This window comes from Pithys albifrons, chromosome 13 (assembly GCF_047495875.1).
Source record: "Pithys albifrons albifrons isolate INPA30051 chromosome 13, PitAlb_v1, whole genome shotgun sequence".
Classification (NCBI taxonomy): Eukaryota; Metazoa; Chordata; class Aves; order Passeriformes; family Thamnophilidae; genus Pithys; species Pithys albifrons.
The window spans coordinates 21,664,309-21,689,448 of record NC_092470.1 but is presented as its reverse complement, the minus strand read 5'-3'; the positions used below and the strand labels follow the sequence as shown (position 1 = coordinate 21,689,448).

Sequence of the window (25,140 nt, the reverse complement as noted above, 5' to 3'; positions counted from 1 at the left end):
GGGCAAGTTTGGCAGTTAATTGAGCAAGAATCTTACAGAAATTGCTCATTACTGGCATTAAATTATCAGTTTGAAGAACAGTCTGTGGCAAAGAGCTGATAATTACAACGGCAGACTTTGGGAAAATTAAATTTAAAGCTCCTATTAAATAACCTATAAACAAATTAGTTGATCAGTTTGACAAGGAAAACCCAGAAATCCCAGCGGGCAGGGAAAAGTAGGTTTCTCTCCCAGTGAAATCAGGGGCTGTGCTGGGTATGGGCTGTGTGTGCCCATTCCCCACCCTGGCTGTGTGTACCCTCTCAGGGGCATCTATCTGTCCCCGGGTGGGGAATGAGGATGGGGTAACCCCCACCCCCCCGAACCCTGACTCCCACCCCTGGGTGGGGGGCTGTGATGGGGTTCTGGGTCTGGAGGATTCTCCAGCCCTCCAGGGGGATCCCACTGCTGAGCCCCCCTCCCGCCCCCCAGAATGGTGTGATCTCGCTCATCGACTGCACGCTGGTGGAGGAGCCCGAGAGCACCGATGAGGACGGTAGGTCACACCTCAGGACGTACCCAGGGCCCTGCTCAGCCCCACTGGTGGGCGTGGGGAGGGCATTTGGGGTTGTGCATCTCCCAGTGGGGGCTGAGCAGATGGACATCCACAAAAACGAGGTCACAACTACCCCAGGACCCCCTTTGTGGAGGTCACTGGCACAACTGTGTTTGTCAGCATGGTCACCCCATGGGAAGGGGGCTGGGGAGGTGACAGGGGGCTTCCCCAGCTGGAGGTAGCTGCCATGGGTTGGGAGTGGGATGATGGCAGTGTGGGCAGCACTGCCAGTGTCCTGGCTGGGGTCTGGGGTCCTCGTGGATGTTCTCACCATCTGTCCACATGGCATAAACCCAGCTGTGTCAGAGCTGGAGAAAACTCAGATGCCAATAGATTCAATGAAGACATGATCAAGGTTTAATTAGGTTAATTATTTACTGTGAACCAAGCAGACACACACTGATACAGACCCAACTGTTGTGGGGCAGCAAAAACCTGCAAAAACCCAAATAAACCCTCCTTAAAACCTGACTAAAGCCCATGTAGGGCAAAGGGGGTGGAAAAGCCTTTCCCAATCACTGTATGTGATTTTTCTGTTCCAAAGCCAAAACATCAGGACAAGACATTGACCACCTTGACTTCAAAATCGTGGTGGAGCCAAAAGATTCCTCTTCATTCACGGTTATCCTTGTGGCCTCATCCAGGCAGGAGAAGGCTGCATGGACCAGCGACATCAGCCAGGTAGGAGCCAGCAGGGAGTGGTTGTTGGGGTGTGGAGCCTTCAGGATGAGGAGCTGCCATGGAATCCCTGCTTGGCTGATCCCTGCTGAGCTGATCCCTGACACCTGCTTGGCTGATCCCTGCTGGGCTGCAGCATCAGTTTGGGCACACAGGTTAATGCCTGAGGTTTCCTGCATGGCTGTGGTCCCACTGCCTGCCCTGGGGCTGGGTTTGCACCCCGGGAGCTTTCCTGGCACTATTGGGGTGTCGGGCACTGCTATGGGCTGGGGTCTCACTCAGGTGAAGCACTGATCCCTGGCCACCCACCCAGGGAGAGCAGAGGGGCTCCTGGGGACTGACTGGGAGCTGTGGGGTATGCAGAGTGTGGCCACCACCCTTGTGGTCTGGTGGCTGGAGGGGGAGGTGGGAGGAGGAAGGTGACACAGCTACAGCGGGGTCTGCCCCATCACTGTTCTCCTGCACATCTCAGTCTGGGGTGTGTGTTCCTCCTGTGACTCCACACATGGTACAATTTCCACCTGCTTTTCACTTGGTTTATGCAGATGACCCTGAAGGTATTTCTGTCAGGTGGGAGGAAGAAGCAGAGTTCCTGATTCAGTAGGGATTGCCCCCTGCCACCTCTGCTGGGCCATGTCCTTGCGTGTGGCCCCTGGCTGAGCATCAGCTCTCAAGAAGAGCCATGGGCAGGGGCTGGGCTGGCCCCTTGCAGGGCAGTGGTGGCTCCCAGCCCTGAGCCCCAGGGCCAGTCCTGCCTGCATGGGGGTCCCTGCAAGGGCCTGCTGCTCACTACTTCTCTCCTTGAGAGCATCCAGCAGTGTGGGCTGTGGGGAGCTTTGTTCCAGCAGTAAAGGCTGGGAATGGGGTCTGGCAGCACTGGCAATGGCTGTGTGACTGCTGGCACACCTGGAGCCTGGTCGGGTCTGTCTGGGACAGCTGTGGGACAGTTTTGGGTGATGCTCCCCCAGAACAGGGAGGCAGGACCATGGCCATGCAGCTCCTGTCCTCACAAAGGAGCTCCTGCCATTCCCAGCAGTGCAGACCCACCCTCACTTTCCTGTTGGACATGGGGGATGCAGCGAGCAGGGATATGTCTGGTCTGGATAAGGCCAACCTCTGGCTCTTCCCACACCTCCTGCTCGTGTCTCTTCCAGTGTGTGGACAACATCCGCTGCAACGGCCTGATGATGAACGCCTTCGAGGAGAACTCCAAGGTCACCGTCCCCCAGATGATCAAGTGAGTGTGGAGAGGGCCAGGACACAGCTCCAGTGGCAGCTAGAGCGGCCAGGAGCCCTGGAACCCCTGCAGCCTCCCCATGTGCTCCATGGACTGCTTCCAATGTTGTGATTAGAGGCATTAAAAAGCTGTTGAGGGATTTGTATGAGATGTGCTTGGGGAGGTCAGAGTGTCAAAGGGGGGTGCTTAGAGAAAAATAACAGTAGTAAAGAGGGATGAAAGTACCAGAAGAGAGGGGCACGGAGGCTGCCATCCCTGTGGGTGCTGGAGTGCAGAGTCTGCCCCAGTCTGTGGTGGGACATGGGTGTCAGGAGGAGGGCTGGTCCCTGCCGGTGGGACAGGGCAGTGCAGTGTGTCCCTGCCACACTGGCCACCCTCGCTGCTACCAGGCTTGGGAAGGGGCTTCGTTCATGTGTGCCTTGGAATGGTCCATCCACCTCCCTCTGTCTGCTGAGCACTCTGCAGCATTTCCACCAGTTCGGGCATGTGAGTTTCCAGGTTTTCCCCCGGAGCATTCCTGCCTGTGTTTTCCATGGGGACACCCCGTATGAACAAGGCTCCTTCCTGCACCACTTTCTGTGGTCTCTTGGTTTTGTTCCAGGCTGGAACCACAGATATCTTGTTTCTCTGCAGGTCTGATGCCAGCTTGTATTGTGATGATGTTGACATTAGGTTCAGTAAAACGATGAATTCCTGCAAGGTCCTGCAGATCCGCTATGCCAGCGTGGAGCGGCTGCTGGAGAGGCTGACGGACCTGCGCTTCCTGAGCATCGACTTCCTCAACACATTCCTGCATTCCTACCGCGTCTTCACCACCGCCCTCGTCGTCCTTGACAAGCTCATCACCATCTACAAGAAGCCGATCAGTGCCATCCCGGCACGGTGAGGCCGTGGGGCATCGCTGCAGGGCTGTCCTGGCACCCGTCCTGTACCTGGAGGAGTGGTGGGGTCTGAGCAGGGACTGCCACTGTTCCTCATCCCTTGTCTGTCCCCACTCACTCTCTGCACCGCAGCCCTGCCTGGCCTGGGTGCTGCCCCCAGATCTGTCCTGTCCCCAAAGGGTAGTGAGGTCTGGGGGGACTGTGGCATCACTCTCCATCCCCTGCCTGCATTCTCTGTGCCCCAGGCCTGCCCAGCCCTGGTGCCACCCTGGGGCTGTGTCACCTGCTCCCCATGAGCTGTGATACCCACACACTGGGGAAGAAGATGAACCTAAACTCTGCAGGTGTCCCCACCCCTGGGAGGGCCAGGTGGTGGGTGCGGGATGGGAAGGGGCTCACACCAGCTCTGCTGGACTTATAGGCATGCCCCAGGGTCCCAGTGCCATGGTGGGGGTTCTCCATGACCTCATGGGCAGGGCAGGTGCCAGCTCAGCCTTTCCCTATCTCTCCTCCAAGGTCCCTGGAGCTCCTGTTTGCAAACAGCCAGAACAACAAGCTGCTGTATGGGGAGCCCCCCAAGTCCCCCAGAGCCAACCGCAAGTTCTCCTCGCCGCCGCCACTCTCCATCAGCAAGTCCTCGTCCCCCAGCCGCCGGAGGAAGCTGTCCCTCAACATCCCCATCATCACGGGGGGGAAGGCACTGGACCTGGCAGCACTCAGCTGCTCCTCCAATGGCTATGCCAGCATGTACTCCTCCATGGCCCCCTTCAGCAAGACCACCGTGGACATCAATAAACTGTACGTGTCCAGTAGCTATCCCAATAAAATCCCGGATGAAGGAGAAGTGGCCTCAGAAAAACAAGAGGAGTCACCGACGGGCAAACAAAGTGAGTCCCTGTGGGCTTGGGGGTGGGGGGGCTCCAGTTTGGGTGCACACACAGAGAGCTCCTGCCTCCTGAAAACTCAGTAATTTGTAATAACAAGACAAAAAAACCACCCAAACCCTCCAACCTCAAAATAAAATCCCATTCCAAAAAATCCCAGAGTAACCACAGGACTCTGTGCCTTCCTCATATGTGGTGGCTGCATCCCCAGCTGAAATAGGTCAGACTTCAGAAAAACCTGGAAGAGATAAAATGTGGCTCTTGTGTCCAGTGGGTGGTGAAGGGGTTCCCTGTTCTCCCAGGTTCTGAGGTGTCTGTCAGGGAAGAGTCAGACACGGATCCCAACCACAGTGATGAAGCCGAAGCTGAACCTTCCCCAACAAAATCTCCGACAACTCCCAAGTCCATAAGGTGCAAAAATTCATCAGGTAACAAGAGAACCAAGGCCTGTCCTAACCCTGGGGTGCCCACGTGTTGGGGGCTGGTGCATGGGGGGAACCGTTTGGGCGGTGGCGGTGCCCACAGTGGTGTTGGATTTCTCCTCTCCCAGATTTCTCACTGTTTTCCTACAATAACGGTGTGGTCATGACGTCCTGCCGGGACCTTGACGGCACCCGCAGCGCCCTGTCCGCCACCTCCGCCTTCGCCATTGCCACGGCAGGGGCCAACGAGGGCACCCCCACCAAGGACAAGTACCGCAGGATGTCCCTGGCCAGCACAGGTACCTACCCCCGAGGGAGCAGGAACATCTCTGGGGGGCCCATTTCCACTGCTCTAAGTTGAATTTCCTGCCAGGAGCTCCCTGGGTGGGAGTAGCCCTGTCAGGGGAGCCTGGAGCCCCCAGAGCCCAGCGCCTTCCTGCTCCAGGCCACGTCCCAGGTGGCTGGGCATGGTGCTGCCCAAGGGATGTGCAGGTTACAGGCACCTCAACCATCGCACCTGTGGGCAGGTGGCCCCAGGTGTCCTGCTGCTGCTTGACAGGGAGCAGCTCAGAGATGCTTGGGGAGGAGGATGCTCCATCTGGCAGCCCCACAGCTGCCCTGAGGCATTGCCAAGGGACCTGTGCTGTGCTAAGGGACCACTGGCAGTTTCAGGGTTCCCAACGGACCAGCGGAACGGAGACAAGGAGTTTGTGATCCGGAGAGCGGCCACCAACCGTGTCCTCAATGTGCTGCGTCACTGGGTCTCCAAACACTCACAGGTGGGCAACAGGGCCTCCCTGTCTCCATCCTTCCCTCCCTCCCTCCTTCCTTCTCTGAGGGGCTCAGTCTGGAGTCAGGGTTCGGGCACTGGGTGCTTTCCCTGCTGTCCCTCCCTGCACTGGGGGCCGGAGACACTGGGACTGGTGCCATACTGCTTGTCTCTGGGAAGCTCCATGACTCTCCCAGGCTGGGTGATGCTGATGCAATGGTACAGAGTGAGCCCAGTGCCTTCCTGGCCAGTTCCCAGTTGCTGGGATGCTGCCAGGAAGAGGCAGCCCCTACCCCCGGCTGGGTCTGGGTGTCACTCCCAGGCCATTAACACCATGGCTGTGCCGGCCTTGGCAGGACTTTGAGACCAATGAGGAGCTGAAGTGCCGGGTGATTGCCTTCCTGGAGGAGGTCATCCACGACCCTGAGCTCCTGACCCAGGAGAGGAAAGCAGCTGCCAACATCATAAGGTGAAGGGCTGTGTCTGGGAGGTGGCTTTTCCTGGACACTATGACAGATTCTTGCTGTTCTGCGCTCGCCTGGGAGCACAGCAGGCATGAGAGCTACAGGAGAGGCTGTGTCAGGGGCTTGGGAGATGCCAGGAAAGAGGAGGAGGAGGAGGAGGAGGAGGAGGAGGAGGAGGATGGTGCTGGCTGCATGTAGCCCTCAGGACCTCAGGGGTGGCCATGGGCAAGGTGTGACTGCCCATCATGCATGGGTGAGGTGTGATGTTGATTGAACCCAGTGAGCACGTGACCCTTCCCTCTGCTGGTTACTGGGGTGGCACTGTGGCTCCCTTGGCCAGGGGGGTGGGCTCCTGCCCTGAGCAGGACAGCTCTGACCACCCAGTACTAGAGCCAGGACACCGTGTCTTGCTGCAGGGCTGGCACACATGTGATTGGTCCTTGTGGGTCCCTTCCAGCTCAGAATGTTCTGTGACTTTTTGACATGTGGGGCCATGTGGCCTCAGTTAAGGAGTGTTTCCCTCTTTAAAATGGGAAATGGGACGCAGAAGGTTCTTATGAAACACATGTCGAGGGTTTCAGCCATGCAAACCCCCAGAGCTGTGCTGCATCATTGGAGCTGTGGGATCTGCTGCTCTCCCAGCCACAGCAACACTGTCTTTTCCTGCCATAGGACCTTGACGCAGGAAGATCCAGGAGACAACCAGATAACCCTGGAGGAGGTTGTGCAGATGGTAAATACCCCTTCCCTCCCTCCCTCCCTGTGCTCAGTAGCTCGGGGTGGTGGAAGGGGGACAGATAAAGATCCTGGCGCTCCAGGACAGACAGGGAGAGAGGGTGTCTCCAAGCCCAGTGTCTGGGGGTGCAGCTGCAAAGTAGGGAAAGATTTTCTGGGGAGGGGCCAGCTGTGAGCACAGCTAGATCTGTTACAAGCAGAGGCAGCACAAACCAGCCCACTGCCTTGTTAGTCCTCTTGTAGTCAGCAGGATGACTGAGATGAAAGAGCACTGAGACACCTGCCTGCTGCCACCAGTGCCTGCCCAGGGGACACAGGAAAGCCCCGGGGTTCCCACTGTGTCCTCTGTGTCCCCAAACCTGCTCCAGACCCAAGTGACAGGTGCTGGCTCTGCTGGCATCAGCACTGCTCCCCTAGGAGCAGAGCCCGGGGAACATGCCGTAGATTTAAAACCTTCTCAGTGGCTGCAGAGCACTTGTGTTGCAAAGAAAACAAGGTCTGTTCCCAGAAAAACCCAAGAGCCACCTGAAAGCCATCTGGTGCAGCTGAAATGCCCAAGATTCTGACCTCCAGCTCTGCTGGTGGCTCCTGTGGGGTTTTGGTCCCTCCTGGCATTTGCCTGAGCTGTTACCTGTAACTGTGGGGGTTGTAAACTTCCTTTGAAGAGGAGACAGACAAACTCAGAGGGTTTTGCTCTGCCCCTCAGGCTGAGCAGCAGCGACCTGTGGTCGAAGGCACAGAGGGAACACAGGGGCACCCTGGAGTCTGGGGTCGGGGGACCTGGGGTCATGAGCCTGGGGTGTGGGTGTGCATTATGCTGACCCTTGGCTGGTGCCCAGCAGGGTGCCCAGAGTGCCCCTGGACTGCACCAAGTGCCACCAGTGCAACCTGCCCACCCTGGGCTCTGTGGGGCTGTGCCCACTGCCTGCACCCCCTCAGGACCCCCCTGCAGCCCCACCAGGGGCCCCTGAGCCACAGAGGGGCCCAGCTGGGGTTTGCTCCCCGGAGCTTTCGCAACCCCTTCCCACTGCTGGCAGTGATTGTGCAATGGGGAGTGTGTTGATCTTGAGGGCTTCTTCAGTGTTGTCAGGGCTGTTTGGGCTTTATTTGGCCAGGAGGTTGGTAGGGTTTGTTTATTCCTGCTCTTCAGTGGCTGAGCCTTTCTCAGAAGCTGGAGGGGATGGAAGTGTTGTGGGAAGTGGTGCTGGCCTTGTTCCAGTGCTCTTTGTGGAGGTGGTTATGGGGTTTGTTGGGTGCTAGACTGAGCTGTGCACCCAGGACCAGCTCTAAAGTGATATCTTTGTCACTAATGGAGGGCAGTCACCAGTCAGTGACTCCATGCAGGTCTGAGACTCAGGCTCTTGATGCCACCTTGGGTGGCTCCAATGTGGGGGGTACCACAAGTCCCCCTGTGCCTGCAAGCACCACTTGCCCAGAGCCAGGCAGCAGGGACAGGGGATATCCCTGTTCCCATGCTTTTCTGGAAATCCCTTGAAAGAACCATCTTGCCCCTACTGGGCAGGGCCAGGTGGGCACCAGGCAGGCAGGGAGAGTGCCACTCCAGCTGGGATCACTGGGAGCTTCATTAATTAAAAGAATGTAGAGCCAAAAGGCAGCTATTTCCAGAGTAGTGTGCTGGGATCCACTCCTTGGCTGACACCTTGTTGCTGTACTGGAGAGGATCAGTTAGTTTGGTGTCTCTTCCTGGGCACGGGGGATAATGTGATTAAATCCATGGGGTTTGCAGGGCTGGGAGGAGCTGGCACAGTTCAGCACTGTCAGGGGTGGCTCTGGACCAGCACAGCCTCAGCCCAACCTTGGCTTTGGGTTTGTGTGCATGACATGTGGGAGTTGTCACCATGCCTTTGCCCAGTGAGCCCCATGGTTCCTCTGTCCCACAGGCCGAGGGGGTCAAGGCAGAGCCGTTTGAAAACCACTCAGCCCTTGAGATTGCGGAACAGCTGACACTGCTGGATCACCTGGTGTTCAAGAAGATCCCCTATGAGTGAGTGATCCCCATGGGTCAGGAAGGGCTGCTCTGGTCACCCAGGGCCCCATGGCCAGCCTGGCTGGGTTGACCCCAGAGGGTGCAAAGCCTTCCCAGGCTTTGCCAGAATCCCAGACTTGGCTCAAATGCAGATTTGAGTCCTGATTCTGTGGCTTCTCTGCTGGTGTCCCCAGGGGCATCGGCTTGGGGAGACCCTCCCATGTCCATCAAACATTCAGCCATATCCATGTGGTCCCTTTCCAGCATTGTGGGAAGCAAAGGTCCTAGGTTCTTCATCCTGTGTGGGTGCAGTGGAGCTTGCAGGGCTTGGGCATCCCATAAAAATGGAAAATAGAAGTTGATCTGAGCACTGTCATTTGCAGAGAGTTCTTTGGGCAAGGCTGGATGAAGCTGGAGAAGAATGAGAGGACTCCGTACATCATGAAGAACACAAAACACTTCAATGATGTAAGTGCAGCTGCAGGGGGATGGAGGGTTGGACAGAGGGGAGGCAGCACAGCCCACCCACCCCGGGGTCTGGGGTGTGCGAGGTTTGCCTGTCCCCACAGATGTTGCCTCTCTCAGAGACCCATTGCAAGTGGCGCATCTCTTGGTGCAGTTGCTCCTTCTGGAACTGCTGCAGTGCAGGGAAATCTTTTAAAAGCTTCTGTGAGGCTGGAGGGCACAGAGCTGTGTCCAGAATGATCCTGATGCTTGGGCTGGGCCCCGTGTGTGTGTCCCCAAGGTCAGTAACCTGATTGCGTCGGAGATCATCCGGAACGAGGAGATCAACGCGCGGGTGAGCGCCATCGAGAAGTGGGTGGCGGTGGCCGACATCTGCCGCTGCCTGCACAACTACAACGCCGTGCTGGAGATCACCTCCTCCCTCAACCGCAGTGCCATCTTCCGCCTCAAGAAGACCTGGCTCAAGGTCTCCAAGCAGGTGAGCGTGGGGTGACCCCTCCCAGGCAGGCGGGGGCTTGGGGGGGTGGCTGGGATGGGGTGGGGGCAGCACAAGTCATGGGCATGGAAAAAGAGTTAGAAAATGGAGGAAGGTTTTTTAGATCTTCCCCAGGAGGGAGGTGGTGTGCAGTCAACTCAGACTCTGCCTTGCTGTTGGGAGTCACAGAACTGTTCGGGTTGGAAAAGTCCTCTGAGGTCATCAAGTCCAACCATGCCCCCAGCACTGCCAAGGCCACCATTAACCAATGCCCTCAAGTGCCACATCCACGTGTCTGTTAAATCCCCTCAGGGATGGGGACTCCACCACTGCCCTGGGCAACCTGCACCAGGACTGGACAACTCTTTCTGTGAAGAAATGTTCCCAGTTTCCAACCTGAACTTCCCCTGGCACAACTTCTTTCCTCTTGTCCCGTTGCTTGTTACCTGTGAGATGAAATCAGCCCCACCCCACAGGTCAGATGTGCAGTTCAACATTTCCCAGAGAGCGCCTGTGCCTGTACAGACAGACACAGACAGACACAGACAGACACAGACATTCTTTATCAAGTTTTCTGGGCTCTTCAGAGCAGTTATGGATGAACAGGATGAATTCCTGTTTGAGGTGGCTGGTACACGAGTAGCTGATACCTTTCCAGTGCAGAGCAGGAGGGAGCCCAGGGCTGCCAAATCAGCACCACTGTCAGCTCCTCTCAGCCAGGAACAGTCACTTTTCCTATAAAATAATAAGCCTATGAATGAACAGACACTGGCAGAGGTGGGAGCAGGGGGAGGAAGGAGTGCACAGCCTGACTTTATTATATGCTGGAGGAGCTTTGCTTTCAGGTGCTCACTCTGCTCCTCTGGACATCACTCCGGGCCAGGTGTGACGACCAGGGCACAGTTGCACCTGTGAGGGTATAGGAGCAGCAGGATGGAGTGATGTGCCCTGGCCAGGGCAGGATGGGAGTGACCCTGTGGCTGGGCAGGCTTTGCCCCCCCATCTGCAGGGATATTCCAGGGCCTCTCCGAGCAGCACTTTGGGTTTCTTGCAGACGAAGGCTCTGATCGATAAGCTCCAGAAGCTCGTGTCATCAGAGGGCAGGTTCAAGAACCTGAGGGAGGCACTGAAAAAGTAAGTGAATAGTGATTCTCCTCCTGTGGCTGCTGCCAGCCAGCCTAGGACCCCAGGTGTGGGGGGACCTGGATCTCACCTGACCCACCCTCTGGCTGGGGTTCTGCCCACAGGATCATTGCAGAGCCTGCACTAAAGCATGTCCTGTTGAGCCAGCACAGTGGCTGGTAAAGTGACCCCAGGAGTGAGGTGCTCCTTTGAGCAGCAGTGTGAAAAAAACAGAGTAAAAGGGACTTCAGAGGGGCAAATCACTGCTAGATACCAGGGAACATTTTTCCCCATCACTGTCACAGAATCATGGAATGGTTTGAGTTGGGAGGAACCTTAAAACTCATCTCACTGCAGCCCCCTGCAGTGGGTAGGGACACCTTCCACTAGAACAGGTTGACCAGGGAAGCTTCCAAAAATCTTCCCAACCCACTGCTGAAGCTGCTCCCAGCTCATCTTCTGCAACCCACGGCTTTGTGAGGGGCACGGCTGCAGGTCCTGCTTGTCCTGCTCAGCCAGCAGGGATGAGGCCCAGGAGACCAGCAACCTTCCTGGAGAGAGCCCTCCTGTATTAGAGAGACTCTGCTGACTCTGAAGTCCCCCTCCTCCCCCTCCAAAGCCCCTAGGCAAGGCACTTTTCTTCCTCATTTCTTTCTGGTTTGCTCCTGAAGTTGTGACCCTCCGTGTGTCCCCTACCTGGGCATGTACCTGACTGACCTGGCATTCATTGAGGAGGGGACCCCAAACTACACCGAGGATGGCCTGGTGAACTTCTCCAAAATGAGGATGGTGAGTCCCAGCACTGCCAGGGTGGGTGTGAGGGGCCAGCCAGAGGTAATGTGGCTGTGTCCAGGTCTGTGTCCCCTCAGCTGTCACCTGCACAGCATCAGGCAGCCACATGTGTCCCCTGCACACACCTGGGGTTGTTCGTGGTGTCTAGAAGAGACAAGAAGGCCCTTTGCATTGTGCTGTGGTGTGTGCACTGGCCCTCCCAGGCACTGAGACAGTGCCAAAGGCGATGGCTGAGCCCTGAACACTTGTGTTTTATCCCTGGACAGATCTCACACATCATAAGAGAGATCCGGCAGTTCCAGCAAACCTCCTACAAGATTGAGCACCAGCCTAAGGTATGGCCTTGCCTGTGGAGCCATGTGCTCCCTCTACTCCTTGCCTCCCTGTCCCATCACAGTGCAGTTCCTGGCAGTTCCATGCTGGAATAATGGCTGTGCCTGGCTGGAGGCTGGCAGCAGCAGGGCAGGGAACGGAGGGTGATTCTTGGAGCCCCATCAGGCTCCTCTGTGCTCCCTGGATTGCTCCTGGGGCTCCATCAGGCTCCCCTGTGCTCCCTGAATTGCTTTGGGGGCTCCATCCGGCTCCCCTGCTTCCCTCCAGGCTGACAGACAGCTGTGGGGCCGGGCAGGCAATGTGGCCAAGGGCTGGAATGCTCTGGGTCTGCACCCTGGACATGCAGAGAAACAGCTGTTTAGGGGCAGTACCCCCTCCCTACGGAGCAGAGCGTGTCCCATCATCCCCACAGCGAGGGCCAGGTGGCCCCCGCCTCAGGGTGGCCCCCAATATGTGGTGAGCTGAAAAGTCTCAGCCGCCCTCGCCCTTCCTGTGCCACAGCACTGTAGAGCTGGCCCAGAGAGAGCTGTGTGCCAGGGCTTCCCACTCTCTCCAGCACTGCTGCTCTCCAAACCCAGCAAATCATCCTGAAACCCTCCCACTGGCCACCCTGTCAGGTCCTGCCCTGTGCCCCAGCTCTGTGATGCTGGTGGTCAGGCTGGGCCAAGCTGCCCTCTGGTGACACTGGTGTCCGTGTGTGGTGGCAGGAGCAGCTCGAGTCCCTCTGGATCATGGCCCCTGCCTGGGCTGGGGAGCTTCCTGGGCAAAGGCTCTGCTGCTTGCTGCTCCTTATGCCAGCCAGCTCCGAACCCACATAGGGCACCTTGCCTCAGTTTCAGCTATGCCTCTCCTTGCTATCAGCTGCTAATTTGGGAAAAACCTTCCAGGAATTGGGAGCAGATGGAGCAGAAGTCCTGCCCTGTCAGCAGCATTCCTGCAGGAGGAACATTGCTCCCCACTTGCATGGGGTGTCAGTTACCAGGATGTGGGTGCCCCACTGACCGGGGGTTGTCTGTCCCACTGACCGGGGGTTGTCTGCCCCACTTACCAGGGTCTGGCTGCCTCAGTTACCAGGGTCTGGCTGCCTCAGTTACCAGGGTTTGTGCTCTCCCAGCCCAGTAACAGCCCCTCCTTTCCCAGGTGACACAGTACCTGCTGGACCAGTCGTTTGTGATGGATGAGGAAACCCTTTATGAAGCTTCTCTGCGAATAGAGCCCAAACTGCCTTCCTGAGCGTGGTGGCCGCTCGTGCCCACTCGCTGTGCCATCCTGTACATACCCATGTTCGTTGGACAGTGACTCCCACATCTGTGCTTCTCCGAGCAATCCGCCCCTGTCCCAGCCCGCGCTCCACCTCGCGTAGCATTTCCCTCACTGGTTACGGTTTCACGCATCGACACTTGGCTGGAGTCCAGGGCTCTTTTGAATGATGTCATTTTTGTCATTTGTTCCTCCTGAGGGGGCTGGTGGTTGGGCAGGTGAGCCCTGTGTGTCCCCGTGGGGCAGGTGAGCCCTGTGTGTCCCCGTGGGGCAGGTGAGTCCCTGTGTCCCCGTGGGGCAGGTGAGTCCCTGTGTCCCCGCGGGGCAGGTGAGCCCTGTGTGTCCCCGTGGGGCAGGTGAGTCCTGTGTCCCCACGGGGCAGGAGAGTCCCTGTGTCCCCACGGGGCAGGTGAGCCCTGTGTCCCCGTGGGGCAGGAGAGCCCCTGTGTCCCCGTGGGGCAGGTGAGCCCCTGTGTCCCCGCGGGGCAGGAGAGCCCCTGTGTCCCCGCGGGGCAGGTGAGTCCCTGTGTCCCCGCGGGGCAGGTGAGTCCCTGTGTCCCCGCGGGGCAGGTGAGTCCCTGTGTCCCCGTGGGGCAGGTGAGCCTGATGTCCCTGGGTGGCAGGTGAGTCCCTGTATCCCCACGGAGCAGGAAAGCCCTGTGTCCCCAGGGGTCTGGGGCAGCATGGAGTAGCTCTCGCTTGGATGGTGCCAGCTGGGGCATCCCATGGCAAACTCTGTAAGGCGGGAGAAGGGACCACATTAAAGGCTGTCGGTCAGTGTGAGCTGCCCTCTCTGTGTGTGCCACCCCCGGGCATGGGGGGCCCTGGTCGCTGCCCCAGTGCCTCTGGAGTCGGGAAGACGGAAGCATCCCTTTGCCTCTCCGTGCTGCATCAGCTCCTGTTGATATGCTGTAGATCCGTCCCCTTGTGCCCACTCTGAGTACCATGACGTAGAGTTAGAGATGACGAGTGTTTTTATTACATCTACTGTAATCCTGGCTAACCACCCGCTAGCAGGATATAGTAATGTAGTGCTTATTCTGTGAATAGTACCTGGGTTTTTTACATTGTACAGTCCCTGACACGGTTCCCCGGCAGTGGCAGGCATGCTCCACTCACACAACACTTGCTGTAAGCAATACCTCGTGGTATGGGAATTCTCTTTCAAGCCCTAAAACTATTTCAACTTACAGCTTGTTTGGGAAAAAAATTCCTTTTTTTTTTGTAAAAATATATGTTTCCTGATTACCTCTTGCTAATAAATCTATTCTATCTCAGGGTGAACCGGGGTTTGTGATGGTTTTACGGACGGGAAAACGCCGGACCCGTCGTCGAGCGGGCCCCGCCCCCTGCCCCGCCCCGCGATCGCCCCGCCCCCTGCCCCGCCCCCTGCCCAGTGACCACGCCCCCCGCCCCGCCCCTCTGTCAGTGACTCGTCCCCGTTCGCACCGCGCGGCTCGACCCGGTTTGGCTCCGCTCGGTTCCGTCCCTTCCCGTCCCGTCCGGGCTCGGCTCGGCTCCTCCCGGTCATGGCGTGGCCGGCGCTGCTGCTCGTGGCCGTGCTCGTGGCCCCCGCGGCCGCCTGGGCGCCCTCGGCCGAAGGTACGGGGGCTGCGGGAAGGGCAGAGGGGGCCCGGCCCGGCCCGGCCCGGCCCGGCCCGGCCCGGGGCAAGGCGGCTCGATTCGGCCGCGCCCGGCCCGTGCCGGCGCTGCTGGGGGAGCCGCGCGGTGCCGCCGCTGACCCGCGTTGTGTCCCGCAGAGGAGCAGCTGTTCAAGGCCTGGATGCTCACGGTGAGGCCCCGGGGCTGGGCCGGGCCGGGCCGGGCCGGGCCGGGCGCTCTGACACGCGGTGCCTCCGCAGCACGGCCGCCGGTACAGCCCGGGCGAGTTCCCGCGCAGGATGCGCATCTTCCTGGACAACAAGCGCCTCGTGGACGAGCACAACGCGGGCAACCACAGCTACCAAAGTACGAGCCCCGGCCCCGCCCGGCCCGCGGCGAGCGCTGAGCGCTGAGCGGAGCCGACCCTTCTCCCTCCTGTCCCCCTCCCAGTGGGCCTGAACCAGTTCTCGGACATGACCTTTGAGGAGTTTGCGAAGCTGTTCCTGTGGAGGGAGCCCCAGGTAAGTGCCGGCGGTGTGGCTGGACCGGGGAGGAGCACCCCGTGAGTGGGTATTTTCCACCGAGCTGTACCAGCGCCCATCCGTGTGCAGTCCCCATTGCTCGGGGCACATGCTTTGCCTCTGGTGCCTTAAAATCTGTATTATACAAGTTTTAGTATAGCTCAATAGTACCTTTAGCTTGCTAGTGCCTTTGTACAAGATTTCTATAAATGCTGTTTAACGTTCTTTGCTAAGAATTTCAACAGACAAGGGATTTTAACGTGGTGAAGAGTCCCTCATCTGTAAAAATGTACTGAGAAAGAGCCACAACACTTGATATAAGTAGTCAGAACTACTCAAGAGCCCTGAAACTGTTCCAAAAGGGCCAAACTGTTCCAAGAGGAGGTGAGGAAGAAGAGGAAGAAGATGAAGAGACAATCTTTTTGGGATCACCAACTCGAATTGCAGAGATGTGTCAGGGGTGTGGCAAGTCTGGTGCAGTGGGGGGGATGGTTTTGGATCTGGGTATAACAGGTGAGGTAATGTCCAAATATTAAAATAAGAAACTGAATATTGTAATGATGGTATGAAGTTGTAAAAGCCTATACAATTGGGGTATGCCCCAATAAAGAAGTGCTTTTTTGCCTTTTAATGCTCAAAAATAGTTTAGAGAATTATTTCTCCAATTTTAGGCATCACCACCAGGGTAAGAGCAAGGTGGCCTCACATCCCTGCCCTGATGAATTTCAGCTGCCTCAGCCCCGATCCCAGACAAGCTGTCACTTCTGCTCTCACTTCTGCTGTCACTTGTGGTGCCACTTGTGGTGCCACTTGTGGTGCCAGCTCCCCGAGCAGTCTGGGCACTGCAGCCGGGGGTGCTGCCTGGCAGTGCCCCCCAGGGCTCCCGGCTGCAGTGGCTGCTCACCAGTCCCTCCCCGCTGGGGAGGGCCGTTGTCCTGGGCCCTGTCCCCCAGCCTGGTGGCTCAGCACAGCCCTCCCACCTCACTTGCAGAACTGCTCAGCCACCAAGGGGAACTTCCTGCGCAGCTCAGGGCCACGTCCTGACTCCATCGACTGGAGGAAGAAGGGAAATTTTGTGACACCTGTGAAAAACCAGGTGAGGAGCATGTGCCGTGGGTGACATGCCCAGAGGGGGCTGTGGGTGTGCTGGGGGAGCAGTGCTGGGCTGTGTGTGCTGCAGGGGAGCTCCCCCAGAGCCCCTCCGTGCCTGGGGCCAAGGGAGGCCATGGGACCCTGGGCAGGGGCTGAGCAGAAAGCCAAGCCCAGCTGCCAGTGGGGTGTGGAAGGTGTGCACTCCTGCCATGCCTCTCTGCCCTGGCCCTGCTGTTCGAGTGACCCTGTGGCACTTTCTGAAGCAGTTTCTCTCCCATTCCGAGTGCAGGGTCCCTGTGGGAGCTGCTGGACCTTTTCCACCACGGGCTGTTTGGAGTCTGCCATTGCCATTGCCATGGGCAAGCTGCTGTCTCTGGTGAGGGATTTTCCTTTGCTGTGCACTGAGCAAGTCCTGCCCCTGGTTATCTGCTGGGGCTGTGCACGGGGCCAGCCCGCTCGGGGCTGGGGCAGCCACCAGCTGCCTGTTCCCAGTCTGGCTGTACGTGGCTGTGGCTGGGGCAGCCCCCGCCTGCAGCCCCCCTGCAGCCCCCCTGCAGTCCCCCCAGCCCACAGACCTCTTGCAGCCACCCTGCCTGCAGACCCCTTGCAGCCCCTCCAGCCCACAGACCCCTTGCAGCCCCCCGCCTGCAGCCCTCCTGCAGTCCCCCCAGCCCACAGACCCCTTGCAGTCCCCCAGCCCACAGACCCCTTGCAGCCACCCTGCCTGCAGCCCCCCCGCAGCCCTTCCAGCCCACAGACCCCCTGCAGTCCCCCCAGCCCACAGACCCCTTGCAGCCCCCCTGCCCACAGACCCCTTGCAGCCTCCCCAGCCCACAGACCCCTTGCAGTCCCCCCAGCCCACAGACCCCTTGCAGCCTCCCCTGCCCGCAGCCCCCTTGCAGCCTCCCCAGCCCACAGACCCCTTGCAGCCTCCCCTGCCCGCAGCCCCCTTGCAGCCTCCCCAGCCCACAGACCCCTTGCAGCCTCCCCAGCCCACAGACCCCTTGCAGCTCCTCCTGCTCACAGACCCCTTGCAGTCCCCCCAGCCCACAGCCCCCTTGCAGCCTCCCTTGCCCGCAGCCCCCTTGCAGCACTGTGTGAGCCCAGCAGCACTGCTGAGGAGATGTAGGGCAGTGTGCCTGGGAGCCCTGTGTGCCTGAGGATGTGCCTGTCACTGTCCCCTCTCAGACTCTGAGTGTCCCACTGTCCTGGGCTTGGGCAGAGCCCTTTTTGGAGCAGGATGAAGCCAGAGGGGCTGGAGGCTGCTGAGAGCCATGGGGAAAGGAGCTGTGCCTGGCCCTGCCCGCTGGCTGGGGCTCATTGATGCAAGCAACAGATTGGGACACTTGATTTTCAGCTCAGAGAAGTAGCCCCTTACACAACTTAATGGAATAGCTGAGGGTTGGATGTGTTAAAAACAAACATGACCTTTGAAAGAAATCTCAGACAGTGCTGCTGAGGGGAGAGCGGATTCTTGGCAGGAATCCATCTGGCAGCCTGACCATCCTGGGCTGCCAGCCCCAGGTCTCCCTCATCCCCCTTCTTGGGACTTGGCACCATTTCCAGGTGGTTCCTGGTGGGTGAATAGCCAGGTGCTGTGGCTGGTGGCACAGGGCACAGATAAAGCAGTGCTGTGGTTGGTGGCACAGGGCATGGATAAAGCAGTGCTGTGGTTGGTGGCACAGGGGCATGGATAAAGCAGTGCTGTGGCTGGTGGCACAGGGGCATGGGTAAAGCAGTGCTGTGTTTGGTGGCACAGGGCATGGGTAAAGCAGTGCTGTGGCTGGTGGCACAGGGCACAGATAAAGCAGTGCTGTGGCTGGTGGCACAGGGGCATGGGTAAAGCAGTGCTGTTGCTGGTGGCACAGGGGCATGGGTAAAGCAGTGCTGTGGTTGGTGGCACAGGGGCATGGGTAAAGCAGTGCTGTGGCTGGTGGCACAGCCAGGGGCATGGGTAAAGCAGTGCTGTGGCTGGTGGCACAGGGGCATGGGTAAAGCAGTGCTGTGGCTGGTGGCACAGCCAGGGGCATGGGTAAAGCAGTGCTGTGGCTGGTGGCACAGGGGCATGGGTAAAGCAGTGCTGTGGCTGGTGGCACAGCCAGGGGCACGGATAAAGCAGTGCTGTGGCTGGTGGCACAGCCAGGGGCACAGATAAAGCAGTGCTGTGGCTGGTGGCACAGGGCACGGATAAAGCAGTGCTGTGGTTGGTGGCACAGGGGCATGGGTAAAGCAGTGCTGTGGCTGGTGGCACAGGGGCATGGGTAAAGCAGTGCTGTGGCTGGTGGCACAGGGGCATGGGTAAAGCAGTGCTGTGGCTGGTGGCACAGGGGCATGGGTAAAGCAGTGCTGTGGCTGGTGGCACAGGGCACGGATAAACCAGCCCTCATCGGTTCCTACCGCGCGGTTGCGTTTTGTGTCACTTATTCCGAGCGCAGGTGTCGGATGGTCACTGACCCAAAACTCTTCTTGGCAGGCGGAGCAGCAGCTGGTTGATTGTGCCCAGGCCTTTAACAACCACGGCTGCAGTGGGTAAGTCAGAGAAGGTTATAAAGAACAGAAATTAGAGTTCTGTGATCGACAGCTTCCTCAAGATCTAGGGATCCTTCCAGGTCTTGGAATGGGTTTTGCCTTCTCTTGGCTGTGATATGTCTGGGGAAACAGGTTTGGGTTTGGTTGCCTATTTTAATTTAGCCCTCCCTAGAGGTTAGGGTGTTTCAGTAAAACTCCAGCATTTCTTGACCTCTGTTGTTCCTCTTTGTTAGTTTTCTTCTGAGACGTGTTTTTCACCCATCTCCTGACACAGCAGCCACAGGCTGGGCTCTGAGGGGCTCTGGGAGAGCCAGGGGAGTTTTGGCTGTAGCTCTGCCCCTGGCAGAGTCTCGTGACACCGTGAGGAACCCACAGAAACCTTGGCTTCCCCTTTGGGCAGTTCCTCCTGGTGTTGCTAGAGAAGACAGAGAATAAAGCTTTCTGACAACTTCTGTTTTCTGTGAAATAAGCAGTCCCAGAGGACTGAGTGAAACCACTCTTGGTATTTTGTTATTTTTATCATGCTCTTTTCTTCCTTCCTGAGATGTGCTCCTGGAAGGTGGCCAGGGCAGGGAGCAGCTGGTTGCTGAGGATGTGTCCCTCATGCTCCCCAGCCAGGCTGGGTAGAGGGCACACCAGTGTGTCAGGCTGGTGCAATATGGGCCAGGTTAGCCTCATGCCATCAGGGCTCCTGGTGTTCTCCCCTGGGGATTTGGCACCCAGAGAAGGTCTGACCATGCCAGACAGCATGGTGGGCTAGGCCTGGAATCCCAGGCAGGGAGATGGTGCAGAAACAAGCAGGAGTTTGTGCTGTTAGAGGCTGTGGGATAGACACTGTCCCTCGGCTGGTGGGAATGTCTGCAGGACTTCAGGCTTTGCTCTGCAGAAGCCACAGTGTTACCATTCTAATTCATCCTTACCATCCAAATTAATTGTTACCATCCTAGTTCACCGTTACTGTCCTAACTGACCCACGTTCTGGCTGTGTTGTCTTGCAGGGGCCTGCCAAGCCAAGCCTTTGAATACATCCTGTACAACAAAGGGCTCATGGGGGAGGACAGTTATCCATACCAGGCCAAGGTATTCCCAGTGCAGCCCAGGCTGCTGTGGCAGCAGCAGAGCAGGGCCTGGCACAGGCTCCAGCAGCTCCTCTCTGTCCCCACAGAATGGTACCTGCAAGTTCCAGCCAGAGAAGGCCATTGCCTTTGTCAAGGATGTTATCAATATCACGCAGGTGAGGCCCTGAGGACCTTGTTTCCAAACTTCCAGGGCTGTTCCAGGAAGATGCTGGAAGGCCCCAAGGCGTGCCAGGCTTCCCAACAAGCTGCAGCCTGTGTGCCCCTGGGGGAGGGCGAGCTGGCCTGCACTCCTGCTCTCCTGCACACCTTTTTGGAGGTGGCACCAAGGAAGTGCTGGAGCTGAAATACAGGCACTGGGTCCCTGCTTGCTTCCCACAGTGGGTGCAGCTCCGTGCTGTGGGAGAGTCCTGGCTCTTGTCTTGCAGTGCAGCACTTGATTCCTTGTGTGCACACAGGAAACCAGAGCCATCCATCCCCCTGTGCCCTGGCTGCTGGGCCCGGATCCAGACTGAGTCCAGCACAGCCAGGGCCTGGTGGATGACCCTGGATCCTCTCCTGCAGTACGATGAGGATGGAATGGTGGATGCTGTGGGGAAACACAACCCCGTGAGCTTCGCCTTTGAGGTGACGAGTAACTTCATGCACTACAGGAAGGGAGTGTATTCCAAGTGAGTCTGGGAACCTGGCGGGGGGGGCAAGGGCAAGGTGTAGGGCTGGAATCACACACGTCCCCGTTTCTCCTGGTGGATGCAGGAATACTGCACTGCATTATCACACTTCTTTTAAATAGAAAATATCAAAAATGAGTTAATCGAGCCTTGATATGCTGATTTCCTGGGGAATGGGAGCAGGTAAGGGGCTGCATGCAAGGAACCAGCCCAGGCTGGAGACCAGACTGCTGGAATGGAAGTCACAGAGTCAGGGAGCTCAGGAGAGCCTGTGCAGCCCAGCACAGTCTGGGGGGAGCCTGTCCCAGGGCTGATGAGGTGTCTGAGCTGGGGGGAGCCTGTCCCAGGGCTGATGAGGTGTCTGAGCTGGGGGGAGCCTGTCCCAGGGCTGATCAGGTGCCTGAGCTGGGGGAGCCTGTCCCAGGGCTGATGAGGTGTCTGAGCTGGGGGGAGCCTGTCCCAGGGCTGATGAGGTGTCTGAGCTGGGGGGAGCCTGTCCCAGGGCTGATGAGGTGTCTGAGCTGGGGGGAGCCTGTCCCAGGGCTGATGAGGTGTCTGAGCTGGGGGGAGCCTGTCCCAGGGCTGATGAGGTGTCTGAGCTGGGGGGAGCCTGTCCCAGGGCTGATCAGGTGCCTGAGCTGGGGGAGCCTGTCCCAGGGCTGATGAGGTGTCTGAGCTGGGGGGAGCCTGTCCCAGGGCTGATGAGGTGTCTGAGCTGGGGGGAGCCTGTCCCAGGGCTGATGAGGTGTCTGAGCTGGGGGGAGCCTGTCCCAGGGCTGATGAGGTGTCTGAGCTGGGGGGAGCCTGTCCCAGGGCTGATGAGGTGTCTGAGCTGGGGGAGCCTGTCCCAGGGCTGATCAGGTGCCTGAGCTGGGGGAGCCTGTCCCAGGGCTGATGAGGTGTCTGAGCTGGGGGAGCCTGTCCCAGGGCTGATGAGGTGTCTGAGCTGGGGGGAGCCTGTCCCAGGGCTGATCAGGTGCCTGAGCTGGGGGAGCCTGTCCCAGGGCTGATCAGGTGTCTGAGCTGGGGGGAGCCTGTCCCAGGGCTGATCAGGTGTCTGAGCTGGGGGGAGCCTGTCCCAGGGCTGATCAGGTGTCTGAGCTGGCTGGCAGCAGGGTCAGCACAGCTGTGACAGCAGAACACGTCTGGTTTCCTAGGGAAGCCCAAAGCAAAGTGGCTTTTCCATGGGATTGGGGTGGCTTCTGCAGTGCCAGAGCTCAGAGGGGTGGAGGTGGGAAGCGTGGCTGCCTTCAGGCTGCCCTGCCCTTGAGATGAGTGGCGTGGTGCCCTCACACAGCCCTACAGCTGAGGTGGCACCTCCGCAGGTTGTTTTTAGGCAGGTCCTGCAGCACCTCGCCCCAATCCCATCAGGTGCTCACCTGGACAGGTGGGAAGAGCAGCAGAGGCAACAGTTTGAGACATGATGTGACCCAGCAGGTCTTGAGTGTGGTGTCAGCTCCATGTCCTGGGCAAAAAGCCACTTGAAAGGGTGATTATTGGATTTTGGAAAGATGAAAGCTCACTGTGGCAGGACAGATACTGTTAGCTCAGGAATGGGAAAAGTACATGTTTGGAGAAATAGAAAAAACTTTGGAGTAATGAACCCTCAGTCATATAGAACTGCAGGGAAAATGAAAGGCAGAGTCTGAGCCTGAGGGCTGTGCCACAGGGAGCTGCTGGAAGGGAGCAGGTGATTCTGGTGGCTTGGCTGTGGCAATGGACAGTGATGTCAGAGGTCAGGGTAGTCCTGGGCAGGTCAGGGTGTGGGAGCAGGGGGATGGTCTGAGGAACATGGCAAGTGCAATTATCCTCTGGAGGTACAGTCTGAGGTGGATTTAAAGTCACCATGTATGGAATAATTGATGTTCCAGTGCTTTCAGCCCAGAGTAGCTGTTAACAGATTTCAAAAAAAGTAAATCTGAGGTGGGGATTATTGATCTCCAGTGCCACAGTTTAACAGTGTTTAAAAACATCTAGAGATGGGAGCGTGTGCCTTGTGCTGTCCTGCTTCATGTCACGGGCAGCAGCTTTCAGGAAGTGCAGGATAAAAGCTGGAAATTCAGGGGAAACACAAGGAAATGTGTGTTTAGACTTTGGAGCTCCCTGTTCCTTTGCAAAACATGGAACGGTCCCTCTGAACTTCAGGGCAGCACAAACCACTAATGGGAGGCACTCAGAGCTGCTGGTTTCCATTGAAAAAATTCCTTTGCTTAATGTTTTCACTGTAGCTTGTCCCAGTGAGATGTTAGAGCTGATGTTAGCTGTGAACAGGCTGGGCCAGGAGGTCAAAGGTCTGTGGGTTCCCTGACTCCATATACAAGAGTAGTAACTTCAGAGTGGTAAAACAGAGCAGTGTCTCCTTTCCTTGGCTTCCCTCCCCCCTCTCTGCAGCTGGAATTTCAGAGCACCCCAGAGCTCTGTTTGCAGAGTGTGGTCAGCACTGCTGGCCAATCCCTGCTGAATTCCAGGCTGGATTTCATGTGACACATCTGTGCTGCTCTCCTTGCAGCCCACGCTGTGAGCACACCCCTGACAAGGTGAACCACGCCGTGCTCGCTGTGGGCTACGGGGAGCAGGATGGGGTTCCCTACTGGATCGTGAAGAACTCCTGGGGACGGCTGTGGGGCATGGACGGGTAAGGGGGTCCCAGTGCCACCAGGCCCACCAGGGCCTCCCTGTACCTGGGGAAAGGGCAGTGCTGGCATTGCACTTGCCCTCAGCCCCAGGTTGCCCTTCCACTCTCCAGCTGAGATTTGCCAGCTGGGAAACACAGGGGGATCATCCCAGCCTGGGCAGTGCCACAGCTCACAGTCCTCAGAGCAGCCCCTTGGCTCTCTGGAGCTGCCCTGTCCCCCAGGGCTCAGCCAGTGCCTGCAGAGCCTCTGGCTCACCCCTGTGCTCTCCTGTGGTCACACGGCCAGGGAGGAACTGGTTGGGCCAGGACAGAGTGCTCACTCCAGCTCCACAAGTATTTCCAGCTGCAGGTGAAATTCTCGAGGGTCAGGTGCTAACTGGTGGTTTGTGGTGTAAGGAACAGGGAATGGCAGTGCCTGGAGAGCTGCCATTCAGTAGTTCCTGCCCTGTCACAGGTTTTTTCCTTGGCTTGGCATGAGGAAGGGGCTGGCACTCAGAGATGGTTTGGGTGGGAAGGGACCTTAAAGCTCACCCAGTTCCATGGGTGCCTCCATGGGCAGAGACACCTTCCACTACACCAGACACTTCAGGGCTGAGACAGCCACAGCTTCTCTGGGCACCTGTGCCAGGGCCTGCCCACCCTCCCCTGCTGTGCTGGCTCTGCCACAGGAGGGAACATTCACCCATTTCTTTCTCTTTTCAGGTATTTCCTTATCGAACGGGGGAAGAACATGTGTGGTCTGGCTGCCTGTGCCTCTTACCCTGTTCCTCAGGTGTAGGAGGGAGCTGGGGCTGGGCCAGGGGAGCAGGACAGGAGTGGCTGCTGAAGTGACGAAAGGGAGGACAAGGTGCAACACTCACCTGCTGAAAGGTGTTACCTGCAGGCAGGTTCCTTGGCTTGCACACACCTGCAGCAGCAGAACTGCCTTCTCTCCTCAGCCAGAACCACACGTGCTCCAGTTCCCTCCTCATCCTCCCAGCCCAGGTGTGCCCAGGTGTGCCCCCATCCCCCTGGGGGCTGCCAGGGGGCAGGGAAACCACACACTTACCTGATTTCAAGCATTGCCCCAACAAAGCTCTCCCTGTCTGTCCAGTGACTTTTTCACAATCATGAAGTGTAAATTTTAGGGATTTTTAAATACTGTTTGGAGGTGATTTCTCCTCTAAAGAAGGATGAGTGCTGTGATTTGTACATTTTGTCTATTTTCACAAAATGTCTTTAGTATTTTTGTATTAAAAATAGGGTATTTTAATGCAAATGGAGAAGAAACGGGTGCTTTTGTGTAACAGATCAGTGAAGTGAGAAGCTCAGTGCTCACTGAGCAGGCACAGGGGCGTCAGCAGGAGCCCGTGTGTTCCTTCACGCAGGATCTGCCACTGACAGCAATAAAGCTGCTTCCTCAGGGCCGCGCTGTGCTGTGAGCGGGGGCGGAGGGGCCCCCAGCGCCGGGGCTGCGGCCCGGACCGGGGTGTCCGCTCTGGGGGTGCCTGGCCCGGAGGTGTGTGCGGCCCGGGGGTGTGTGCGGCCCGGGGGTGTGTGCGGCGCGGGTGTGTCCGGTCCGGAGGTGTGTCCGGCCCGGGTGTGTCCGGTGCGGGTGTGTCCGGTGCGGACGTGCCCGGTCCGGGGGTGTGTCCGGTGCGGGTGTGTCCGGTCCGGAGGTGTGTCCGGCCCGGAGGTGTGTCCGGTGCAGACGTGCCCGGTCCGGGGGTGTGTCCGGCCCGGAGGTGTGTCCGGTGCAGACGTGCCCGGCCCGGGGGTGTGTCCGGTGCAGACGTGCCCGGTCCGGAGGTGTGTCCGGCCCGGAGGTGTGTCCGGTGCAGACGTGCCCGGTCCGGAGGTGTGCCCGGTCCGGAGGTGTGTCCGGTGCAGACGTGCCCGGTCCGGAGGTGTGTCCGGTGCGGGTGTGTCCGGTGCA

At 58.2% G+C, this 25,140-nt stretch overlaps 2 protein-coding genes across 6 annotated transcripts in view; both read left to right on the top strand.

Moving 5' to 3' along the window:
* The window catches only part of RASGRF1 (Ras protein specific guanine nucleotide releasing factor 1), a 32,575-nt gene extending 18,198 nt beyond the window's left edge, over window positions 1-14,377 (top strand). The window contains exons 11-28 of one of the 4 annotated variants that reach the window (XR_011698954.1): window positions 472-535; window positions 1,140-1,276; window positions 2,428-2,510; window positions 3,144-3,392; window positions 3,908-4,278; window positions 4,578-4,703; window positions 4,826-4,996; window positions 5,364-5,476; window positions 5,823-5,935; window positions 6,603-6,663; window positions 8,567-8,670; window positions 9,036-9,120; window positions 9,398-9,595; window positions 10,647-10,726; window positions 11,386-11,503; window positions 11,773-11,841; window positions 12,980-13,615; window positions 13,750-14,377. Coding sequence is in view for 3 of the 4 variants with exons in the window: in XM_071568652.1 (XP_071424753.1) it covers window positions 472-535; window positions 1,140-1,276; window positions 2,428-2,510; window positions 3,144-3,392; window positions 3,908-4,278; window positions 4,578-4,703; window positions 4,826-4,996; window positions 5,364-5,476; window positions 5,823-5,935; window positions 6,603-6,663; window positions 8,567-8,670; window positions 9,036-9,120; window positions 9,398-9,595; window positions 10,647-10,726; window positions 11,386-11,503; window positions 11,773-11,841; window positions 12,980-13,072 (2,235 nt within the window). In the remaining variant the exon portion in view is untranslated. Of the gene's footprint in view, window positions 1-471; window positions 536-1,139; window positions 1,277-2,427; window positions 2,511-3,143; window positions 3,393-3,907; window positions 4,279-4,577; window positions 4,704-4,825; window positions 4,997-5,363; window positions 5,477-5,822; window positions 5,936-6,602; window positions 6,664-8,566; window positions 8,671-9,035; window positions 9,121-9,397; window positions 9,596-10,646; window positions 10,727-11,385; window positions 11,504-11,772; window positions 11,842-12,979 lie in introns of all 4 variants that reach the window. The other 3 variants (XM_071568654.1, XM_071568653.1, XM_071568652.1) reach the window with 3 other exon arrangements.
* A 142-nt stretch (window positions 14,378-14,519) lies between these two features.
* Window positions 14,520-24,512, top strand: CTSH (cathepsin H). Of its 2 annotated transcripts, XM_071568526.1 has the most exons (12): window positions 14,520-14,701; window positions 14,860-14,891; window positions 14,962-15,067; window positions 15,152-15,222; window positions 16,214-16,318; window positions 16,604-16,690; window positions 18,788-18,843; window positions 19,842-19,923; window positions 20,009-20,077; window positions 20,484-20,590; window positions 23,100-23,225; window positions 23,928-24,511. In XM_071568526.1, exons 1-12 carry the CDS (start codon window positions 14,629-14,631, stop codon window positions 24,001-24,003), a joined length of 990 nt encoding a protein of 329 aa, XP_071424627.1. In that variant the 5' UTR covers window positions 14,520-14,628; the 3' UTR covers window positions 24,004-24,511. The 2 variants fall into 2 exon arrangements, with proteins under 2 accessions (XP_071424627.1, XP_071424628.1); XM_071568527.1 differs by lacking the exon at window positions 23,100-23,225 and having other exon boundaries at window positions 23,928-24,512.
* The last annotated feature ends 628 nt before the right edge of the window (window positions 24,513-25,140 follow it).